Source organism: Panthera pardus, unplaced genomic scaffold, assembly GCF_024362965.1.
Source record: "Panthera pardus isolate Hobbes unplaced genomic scaffold, ASM2436296v1 HiC_scaffold_4, whole genome shotgun sequence".
NCBI classification, from domain to species: Eukaryota; Metazoa; Chordata; class Mammalia; order Carnivora; family Felidae; genus Panthera; species Panthera pardus.
In genome coordinates, this window is record NW_026526969.1 from 6,571,802 (window position 1) to 6,582,981 (window position 11,180).

The following is an 11,180-nucleotide window of genomic DNA, read 5'->3' on the forward strand; positions in this document are numbered from 1 at the left end:
ACACCTGTCCGCACCGGAAGAGGGCCTTGGCATTCTTCCGGTCAATGATCAGAGCCTGTTCTCCATAACGCAGGGCCGTGGCAGGCCGCTCCAGCTTCAGGTATGTAAAGGACAGGTTAAGGAGGACAAGAAGCTTGGCTGCTTCCACCAGGTGCTGCTCTTCAGGGGGTGCTGATCGCCGGTGAAGCAGCAGCAAGGCCTGTGGACAAGGAAAATAGGTAGTCAAGAGGAGGTATGTAATCTTGCTATTAAAAGCCCTAAGAATCCAGAAAAAAAATGTATTAGAGCTAAAAAAAAAAAAGAGTTCAAGATCAACACAGGAGAGTTAGCTGTAAGTCTATACTCCAACAATAAACCATCCAAAAATGAGGACGACACCTCCATTTATAATAGCATCAAAATGAAGTCACGATAAATTTAAAATGCAAGAACGGTATATTGGAAACTACAAAACACTGTTGAAAAAACTAAAGGCCTGGGGCGCCTGGGTGGCTCAGTCAGTTAAGCGGCCGACTTCGGCTCAGGTCATGATCTCGTGGTCCGTGAGTTTGAGTCCCGCGTCAGGCTCTGTGCTGACAGCTCAGAGCCTGGAGCCTGTTTCAGATTCTGTGTCTCCCTCTCTCTGACCCTCCCCTGTTCATGCTTTGTCTCTCTCGGTCTCAAAAATAAATAAACGTTAAAAAAAATTTTTTTAAAGAAAAAACTAAAGGCCTAAATGGAAATACATTCCCTGTATAAGACTTAATAGGAAGGCAATACTCCCAAGGTTGATACATAAATTCAAAGCAACCACTACCAAAATTTCAACAGTCTTTGCAGAAATGGTCAAGCTGATCTGAAAGTTTGCATGGGAATTCAAGGGATGTCAAGTAGCCAAAACAATACTTAAAACAAGAATAAAAATGGAAGACTCACACTTTCAATTTCAAAGCTTATTACAAAGCTACAGTAAGCAAGCCAGAGTGGTTTGGACACACACAGATCAAGAGAATAGAATGGAGAATGTAGATTGAGAGTCCAGAAACAAACCTACACTTGTGTAGAGTCCATGGATTTTCAACAAGGGTACCAGCCCCATTCAACGAGGAAAGAGTAGTCTTTTCACCAAATGGTGCTGGGACAACTGGTTGTCGATATGCAAAAGAGTGAGGTTGGATTTCCACTTCACACATATACAAATGCTAACAAAATGGATGATACACCTAAATGGAGGAATTAAACTGTAAGACTCTTAGAAGAAAACAGATATAAATCTTTCTGACTTTGGATAATGGTTTCTTAGACATGACATGCAAAGCACAAATCACACACATAAAAAAGATAAGCTGGACTTCAAGTTTAAAAACTTTTGTGTTTCAAAGGATATTATCAAGAAAACAAAGAAAATGACTGAAAAAAGTCACTATAACCATCATTTACTGGTTTAAACTAATAACACAGTGGCTTACTGATGTCACTGTGTATGCCTATAGATGATTTTGTATTTTTGAATGAAAAGACACTTGTACATTCCTGAAAAGAAAAAGAATGTGAAATGACAACTCAAGAATCGGAGAAAACATTTGTAAATCATATTTAAGAAGAACCTACTATCCAGACAATATAAATAACTTTTATAAGAAGAAAATCCAATTAAAAATGGGCAAAGAAGGGGCGCCTGGGTGGCTCAGTTGGTTAAGCGTCTGACTTCAGCTCAGGTCATGATCTCATGGTTTGGGAGTTCAAGCCCCGTGTCAGGCTCTGAACCAACAGCTCAGAGTCTGGAGCCTGCTTTGGATTCTGTATCTCCCTCTCTCCTGCCCCCTTCCCTGCTCACACTCTGTCTCGGTCTCTCAAAAATAAACAAACGTTAAAAAAAAATGGACAAAGAATACGAACTGACATTTCTCCAAATATGACCTACAAATAGCCAATAAACACATAAAAAGATGGGCAACATCTTTTTGGTTATCAGGAAGTGCAGTCAAAATCATGAGATACCACTCCACACCCACTAGGATGCCTATAATTTGAAAGATGGAAAACAAGCATCGGTGAGGACGCAGAGTAACTGGAACCCTTGTGTTGTTGGTGGGAATGTGAAATGTTGCAGCCACTATGGAAAATAGTTTGGCAGGATTTCAAAAAGTTAACCAAGGGAGTTACTACATGAGCCAGCACTTGCACTCCTAGGCACAAACCCAAGAAAAATGAAAACTTCGGTCTACACAAGAACTTGTACGCCGATGTAAAAGCAACATTATTCACAGTAGCCAAAAAGAGGAAACAACAACCCAAGTGTCCACCAACCGATGAATGAACAAAACCCAGTTAAATCCACACAATATATCGTTCAACCTTAAAACGAATGAAATTTGGTATATGCTAGAACATGGATGAATCGTGAAAATACTATGCCAAGTGAAAGAAGCCAATCACAAAAGGACAAATATTGTAGGATTCCACTTAAATGAGTACCCATGAGAGACAAATTCAGAGAAGCATGAAGTAGAAATAAAGATTACTGGGGCTGGAGGAGGGGGAGAATGGGGAGTTATTGTTTAATAGCTAAACAATGTTTGGGATAATGAAAAGTTCCAGAAATGGGCAGTGGTAATGACAGTTTCACAATACTGAATGTACTTAATACCACTGGATTGCATACCTGAAAATAATCAAAATGATGAATTTTAGGTTTGCACATTTCTATCAAAATTGAGACATTTTTAAAGAAAGAATAGAGCATTAATACACATTACAACATAGCAATATATTTTCAAAGTTCACCTAAGTGAAAGAAGCTAGACACAGAGCACCACACATTTGGGGATTCTATTTATGTACAATGTCTAGGAATAGGCAAATTCATAGAAACAAAGCAAAATAGGAGCGATCAAGGGGTGTTGAGGGATAGGAGAGGAACTGCCAACAGGTACAAGGCTTCTTTTCAAGGTGATGAAACGACCTGGAATTATGTCGTGTTGATAGATGCACAACCTTATGAATACACGACAAACCACCAAACTGCATTTTAAAAGTGTAAACTTCATGGTATGTGAATTCTAACAATAGCAAAGGAAGAAAAGCGATGAAGACAAAGCCTGAGCAGTGTCAGTGTGACTCACAGGCAGGACCCCATTTGGAAGACGACAGCCAAACTGGAAAACACATCAGACAAGATGGTGCCGGAGGCACAGAGCCACCAGCCTTCTTTTGCCTCCCCTTTCATCTCCAAGCCCCAGGCATTTGTCACAGAAGTTTCTGTCCATTGCCCTCACACCTTCTGAATTGCTTCAGGTCTCCTATCAGCGACCTGGATCTGTCCCCTAAACTCTGGCCCCATTCCTAAACGGAATCATGGGACAGTCTGCCACCTAGAAACCATCTTCTACAGGCCACCTTTATCTGGCTGTTCTCACCAGTGAGTGAAACTGAAGTTAATACATCTTTTTGCCAGTTATTCCTGTTTAAAAATTTTTCTCAAATGAGAAAGCTTCAAGCAAGTCTATTCTTTGGTTTCCTTTGTCACTCATAAAACATCATCATCAGGTCTAGTTACTTGGTTTTGAAAATATTTCCAAAACTTTTATCTGCACAACTCCCACCTTCTGAAACACATTCCGGGATCCCCGTGACAGGCTTAGCTGCAACACGCCTGAAGCAGTGCCTCACGTGGAATGGAAAATTCACTAACAAAAGTCTGTCCCTTCAACGTGTCCTGCATATGGTGGTGTGCTGGTAAATGTTTAACAATCAGCTCTTGGGGAAGGGGTGCCTTGCAGGGTGTGCCCATTCCTGTGGTGTAAACAGTTTAACCCTGGCCGATCTCAAGCTGCCAAAGTAACATTAACCAGCTCGTAAAACTTCCTGAGCCATCTTACAATTGGCTCTCACAAGCTCCTACACACTACCTGCGTGCTACCAACCTTCACGTCCTCCCTAAATATCACTTTTATAACCTCACTCTCCCCTTCCTTCTTCTTCATCAAGTCCAGACCCATCCGTACACATTTTAAGGTCTTCTTGAATCTGGTTACCTGAACTCTATTTTCCTGGTATTCTCCAAATGTAACCTGTGCTGTAGACTAAGTGACCACCAACTGGCCCTTGAACAGGCTCTTCTCACTTCTACACCTTTGCTCATCCTTTTCTCCTGCCCAGAATTATCTTCTGCCTCTTTCTCTGCCATTTCATCCTTCTAGACTCAGCTCCCGTGCCATTGCTTCCAAGAAACCACTACCAGGTGGGCTAGCCCACAAAGATTTTCCTCCTCCGAAAGGCTAGTACTAGATACTACAGGGATTTCTTGGTCACTGGGAGTACCTTTTATCTCCCTACCTATGTTACCATTATGTGAAGGCAAGGACCCTGCCTAGATGGCACGTCCCACATGAAGCTGAGCAAAAGGCTGGGAACAATGGCACTCAATCAACACCAATTTCCCGCTCTGAAGACGGAGAACATTTCTATCATGAGCAGGTAGCAAAACCTGTGGCTGAGCAAGACAGACTTCACACTCACCTTTTAGTCTCTCCTGCCCTATGGAACAGAAAGGCACAATCCAACAAGAACAAAGAACAAGAAAACTGGTAACAAGCCCAACATGTCAGAACAGATGGCAGAGTCTGACCAACCCAGCAGAAGGGAGCACCAATAAAGAAGGGGCTGGTCTGCAGCTCAGAGCCCCAGGAACTGACAGAACAAGCCATCAGAGCTACTGTAGAAGTGGAGCTGAATAAACAGGACACGTTGAACATTGCCACTCAGTCCCTGTCCCTATGCATCCAGATGGCCACTCCTCCCCACCACCTCCAGGATCATGGAGTCTATCTTCTGGAGAAATGGAATAGAACCAAAAGAGTTCTCGATTCAGGGACAGCAGAGGGCAGGAGGGAGGTAAACTGGTAACAGGGGTATTAGAGGACCGTTTCAGTAACAGCCGGAGAGGCCCTCTGTCCCGTTCCCCTGTTCGGCTCCCAGCGGCTCCCAGGACGCTGGGAGCCAGGCATTCACACAGGCAGGCGATGGAGAACAGAGTGGCTCCTGCGGAAACAAGTGGACAGAGACACGTGGGAGGCCAAGTGACACACTGCGACGTGCCCTACCAAGCACTTCCGATGCCTCTTTCCCATCCTAATGGGCAGCTGAAGGTTGCGAGACATTTGAGGAAAGCCTCTATGGAAGAGACGGCCTCCTGTCTCCCAGTGGCTGTCCTCCCCTCTCCCATAGTAGCAGGATTTTTTGCTGGGCGCACGTGCAATCGGAGTATAGGGATTTGCTAGCTTTCCTTGCAGCTGCTGGTTAGAGCCAAAAGACAAGGTTCTGGAAAACATCACTCAGTGTGAGGGTCACAGGCACATACTCTCAGCCCTCTCTTTTCCCTCCGGTGCTTGGAATTTAGAAGCCACCATTCTCAACCACAAGGCCCAGAGCTCTGCCCTACAAATGGGAACACAGAGAGATGGAAGAGTGCTCGGCATCGGAAACCATTACGGAGCACAGCTACCAACCAGCCCTGCTTTACTCACCTCAAGCCTTTCACATAAGAAACAGTAACACTGACCTAATGATAGGAGTCTGGGACCTACCACCAAACCTAAGACAAATGGACAATATCCAATGGGCAGGGAAAAAAAAAAAATCAGGTAGAAAAAGAATGGAGTTTTTTTTTTTTAATCTGAAAAGCAGAGAGAAGAAAATTACAACCAATACTCAAAACATAAGAAAAGCTGATGTATGCGTGAAACAAGAACAGAATGCTGGGGAAAGTTAAAAAAAAAAAAAAAAAAACAAATGAATGAACCGTTCCTCAGACGAGATGGCAAACAGAGTCCAGGACAGCTCCCAGACAGTGGGATGGCAAAAGCGAGATGGGCAAGGACAGAAAAAAAGGAAAGTTGAGGCTCAATCCAGGAGGACTGACAACCAAGAGTCCCAAAAAAGAGAAGACAGAAACAAGGGCAAATTACCAAAGAAATAGATGAAGGAAGTTTCCAGAACACAGGACAGGTTTCCTGAAAGATGCACCAGGGGCTCAATACCAACAAATTTTAAAAAACACAAACACCACTGTAAACTTTTAATGACACTAGAAGAAGAAAGATCCTTACATCTTTACAGAGAAGAAAAAGAAAAAGCCACATATAAAGGTACAGGAACCTAAATTTTATCCAGACTTCCTGACAGCCATTGTAAAGCTAGAATCAAACAATATTCTTCAAAATCTGAGGGATGATGGCTGCATGCTAGAATTCCTAGAATTCTATACTCCGTATGCCAACTGCTAAGTGTGAACTACAAGAATATTTTTAGAAATGTAAGGATGCGCTCTATCAGCACAAGGGGGCAAGTGGAGAAAAACAACAGGATGTCCACAAACAGAACCACAGGGAAGCCCAGGATAAGAACACTGAACCAGAACACCAGAGAGCAGAGGGAAAGCCCTAGTGGGAATTAGAGATCCACGTTCCAGAACGAGAAGCAAGAGATGTCAAAAACAGGAACTAAAGCATGTCGAGTATCAATTCACAATGCCAGAAAAAGCAGCAAACAGGCTTAAAGAGGGACCACCTCAGGGGACCAGACCCGGGAAACAGGACTAACAATGGAAGGACTGGTCTGTTAACTGGAAAGTTTTTTCCCATGTGAGCAAGCTCGGTTTCAAAAAACTTCACAACATTAATAGTATCCACGATTTGAGCCAACTATGAACCCAAGCCTATACCCTCCACTTTCAGGACCCTGGTTCTATCAGCATTCCGAAAGCACGCACACACACGCATTCTCCAGTCTCCGTGTCTCTCTCTCAAGCAATACGCAGAGACCAAACCTGGCAGATACCTTTAGCCACCTACCCAGTATCGATCTCCCTCCCCCTCTAGCAGAGCCTCTATGTCACCCAAAGCAGTGGTACACCAACTACATTTCCTAGCTTCCTACAGTCAACGGGGTCCGCTGAATATGGGTCTGGCCAAGGATATAAAAACGAAAGTCACCGGGTTAAGGGAGTACTTCTGGAGAGCTCTTAACATGAACACACCACACTCTTCTCCTCTCCCTCCTTCCTGCCCAGGGGACCATGTGATGCTACAGGTTGAAGGACCATCTCGGGGCAAAAAAGACAAGGAGATGTTTAAGGGTAGTGGAGCAGAAAGACGAAAGGAACCCGAATCCCTGACGGCTTTGTGGAACTGATCTACCACCCTTGGACTGCCTCCCTTCTCATTTAAATAAAAATTAAATCTGAAGATTTAAGTTTTTCAGGATTCTGTTGCTTACTGCTGAATACAAATTCTGACTGATTTAGGCTCCCTTCACAAATGAGAGAAAATCAGAATACCCCTAGACTTGCCTCTAGAACCTAGGGCACAGTTTGGCACACAGAAAATGCTTATAGTATTTGTTGAATGAGTTACAAAGCAAACAGTGAATTCCTGTCAGCATAACCTATGCACGAAGCCAAACCACAATCAGAAGCCTGGTGAGAATGGAGTCACCTCAGAGAGCTAGAGAAAGCTCCACCGTCAGAGAGACAGGAAATGAAGATGGCAAGCGGGATGGAAAATCATTTGGTAGGACCTAATCCTGGAAGGAGAACTTTTAAAGACTTTTTACTGAAATACACACAAACGTACACACACAGGTAAAACAAGTGGACAGTTCAACAACCTTTCACAATCTGAACACACCCACGTAACCACATCCAGACACAAACACAGAACATTACTGGGCTCCTCAAATCCCATGTTCCCTCTCTCAGTCATTATTCCCGGCATGAGAATTTTTTAATGAGACTTTTTTTTTCAAAGACTGCATGTGAAAAATAAGAACAAACAAGAACATTTAAAAAGTTTTTAGGTTGTTTTTTTAGAGATGGGAAGAGAGCCATACATGCGCAACAAGGTGCTTGCTTGCATGTGCTGGGGAGGAGGGGGGGGGAGGAGGGGGGAGGAGGAGGGACAGGGCAGGGCGGGGGGGGGGGGGGGGGGGGCGGGGAGAGACTATCCCAAGCAGGCTCTACACTGAGGCGAAAATCATGACCTGAGCCAAAAAAAATAAATACAAAATAAAAATCAAGAGTTGGACACTCAACTGACTGAACCATCGTGGCACCCCAAGAACTTTGTAAAAACATTTTCAGGGATGCCGGGGTAGCTTTGTCAGTTGAATGTCTGATTCTTGGTTTTGGCTCAGGTTATGATCCCAGGGTTGTGGGACTGAGCTCTATGTCTAACTGAGCACGGAGGCTGCTTAAGGTTCTCTCTGCCCCCGCCCCCAGGCCCCCATGCTCTCTCTCAAAGAAAAAAAAAAAGAGAGACCATTTTAAGGGTCTGAATTTAAAAATTTATTATTTTTGGTAATTTCTACACCCAACTTGGGGCTCAAACTCATGACCCCATGATCATGAGTTGCGTGCCCTTATGACTAAGCCAGGCAGGCACCCCTAAATTTATGTTTGTGAAGCATCCTTACCCGTTTATACCTCACTTTGGCATCATAGAAACGACTTTGGCGGAAAAGATAGTTGCCAAACTCCCGTTCGGTAGCTGCCACTTTTAGGACCTTCTGAAGCGGAAACTGATCTTGTTGCTCCTGAGGAAAAAAGACAAGGACACCCAACAAGGAAACTGAAAGCCGTGACACCACAGTGCAAGTGTTCTTACAGATGTTAGGGTTTCTGCTTCAGATGATGCACTTCTGCTTACTGCTGTGTGGGTGCCAAGCACTGGGCCTGGTGCCCCTGCAGAGGTCGTCTCTGTGATGCCCGGCAGAAGACAAAGGGGGTTGCTATTGTTACTACTCCCACCGTAGACACCAGAGCCACACACTGGTCTCTCTCAGTCCTTCTAGAGATGCTCCCTGAAGAAGCACGGCCTCACGAAATCAGAAACTGATGGAACTTGCCAAACAGAAAGCGGGTCTCACAACCACCATTTGTCCAACAAACAAGAGATTTTGGTCTGCCCGGGGCCCTACTGGTCTTCATGGCCACAATGCTGTGCCCTGGGTACAGGTCAATCACCCACAAAGTCTCTTTTTAAACACAGATGTCCTGGCCCTATCCACCCCTTCCCCCACTGAGATTCTCAATCAGTACACCAGAGTTGGGCCCCAGGCATTTGCAAGAACCGGTTTTATGGGAAGGTCAGAAAAAGGAAAGGGCCCTCCCTTGAGGCAATGACAGCTTAGCTGGGGAGACATCATATCCAGGTACAAACCTGGGTGGACATCTAAGGACACACATACAGGGTGGGAGAGCAGGACTGAGAGTGCATACAGCACCCACGGGATGTGTGAAGTGAGAGGCCACAAAGACAACATCCGAGTTATGAGGGCAGTGGTCATGTGTTCCCACTTGCCTGGGACTTTCCCCATCTACACCTGACGTCCTGGTATTCCATCTACTTAATACTCTCTTCTGCTATCAAGTATCCGGGGTTGGCCAAGAAACCGTATTTCACCCTAGCTGATCACTACCGATGCTTGACTTGTTAGAAACCCAACTTAATGTTGAGAAGCCAACGTTCATGGTCTTGCAGGGAAAACTAGGAAAATGATGACTAAAAAAAAAAAAATCACCTCAAACTGCGGGTCCAGAACAAACCCAAGGCCCAGCATTGGCCTAGAACATCTGCCCATACTCAGAGGTGTACCAGGAAGCGGGGGAACTCCTCCACCGCCACTACCACTGCCACACGGGAGCCTTGTGGTGGAACGTGGGGCAGACTATCACCATCGAGGTAGGGGAATTACCAAACACACTAGCGCATGCTGTTAGTATGGACATCTGTGCTCCAGAACTTACAGCTGAAAGGGCACAAAACTTGTCTGACTCAGCGGAGTCCAGGAAGTCAAGCAGCTCAATCTCGAACAGGACAGTAGTGTTTGGGGGGATCAAGGGAGGGCAGCCCAGCGTTCCATAGGCATAGGCTGGTTTGAACAGAAACCTGGCCAGCTCTCCTCTCCGCATGCTCAGAAGGCCCAGCTCCATGCCCCAAAGTGTAATATCTGGAAGAAGGGACAAAGAATCTGAAGCTCGCCCAGCATCCTGATCCAAGGTTATCAATTTCTTTCTTCCTGAAGTCCAGATCTTTCCACAACAGACTCCGAGTGTTCTGCACTGTGGTCCCAACTCACTTTTCAGTTTTGTTTCCCCGCCACCCCCACCATTGCCAAACCAAGACTTCCGTGGCCTCTACATCACTGCTCGTGTTCCTTCTTCCTGCAAGGAAGTTCCTGCTTCCTCACCCCACACCCAGCTTCTACCCTGACTGAAATATTACTCAAACTTCAGGGCTCATTTTACATACCCCCTCCTTCATGAAGCCTTCCCTGATCTTCCCAGCTGGAATCAATTGTGGCTTCATTAAACACTCCCGCAACACTACTTATACCTCCCAGGACCTCATCCAATTCTGTGAATGCAATCAACCTCTTCCACCACGTTAGTGGAGATATTCTAATCATCTGAGTATCTCTTCTCTTTCCAGCATGAATTATGGATACTAAACCTTTGCTTGATAAGTGTCCAGTTGACAAATGAACAAGCCCAATAGTTCTTGGGATGCAAAGGGAACCTTGTCAGGTAAACCATCTCCCAAGTACCTAGGCCTCAGGGGGAAATGCGGACAAGACCATGATTGGTGTAGCAAAGCCCGGTCTCAGAGAAACCAACTCAAGGACTCCATGCTCTGAACAGTTTCCCCAAACAATTCCTCCTTTTGTAGTTGCTAATCTCAACTTACCCTCTCCAAGTTTCATCAAGCGAGGAGTTTTCCTAAAGCAATTAGAATCAAAAGGCTTGTCCATGTGCTCCAGATATCCGGAATATTTCACTAGGACCAGAAAAAAAAAAAAAAAAATTCAAGGAAAATCAAGAACATGCACCCCTCCATATCAATTCTCCGTTACAAAAAAAAAGGGAACTCGATGTACTCAAGTCGCCTCCCACCCACAGTGATAGGAAAATCTTTGGCCAACATTTAGATGCCTGCCCTTTGGCCGTGAGATTCAAGAGCTTGGTTGTGAGGTTCAAGGGCCTCAGAATGTCCCTTGTTTACACTGGCTTCATGCAAAGGGGAGATGGGTTCCTTCGCTTTCCCTTAAAAGCCCGAAGTGTAATAAAGCGAGCGGGGTCTACCCTTCTTTTGTGTGTGTTTTAAACCTAGCCTTCCCTCCCACCTTTCTAGGTATAATGCAGA

At 45.0% G+C, this 11,180-nt stretch overlaps 1 protein-coding gene across 6 annotated transcripts in view; it reads right to left on the reverse strand.

Moving 5' to 3' along the window:
- The window catches only part of FKBP6 (FKBP prolyl isomerase family member 6 (inactive)), a 69,213-nt gene that overhangs the window by 57,464 nt on the left and 569 nt on the right, over positions 1–11,180 (reverse strand). For all 6 annotated transcript variants that reach the window (XR_008419169.1, XM_019421661.2, XM_019421662.2 and 3 more), the window contains exons 3-6: positions 10,725–10,814; positions 9,785–9,987; positions 8,452–8,571; positions 5–199 (exon numbers count right to left, since the gene is read on the reverse strand). Coding sequence is in view for 5 of the 6 variants with exons in the window: in XM_019421661.2 (XP_019277206.2) it covers positions 5–199; positions 8,452–8,571; positions 9,785–9,987; positions 10,725–10,814 (608 nt within the window). In the remaining variant the exon portion in view is untranslated. The remainder of the gene's footprint in view (positions 1–4; positions 200–8,451; positions 8,572–9,784; positions 9,988–10,724; positions 10,815–11,180) is intronic.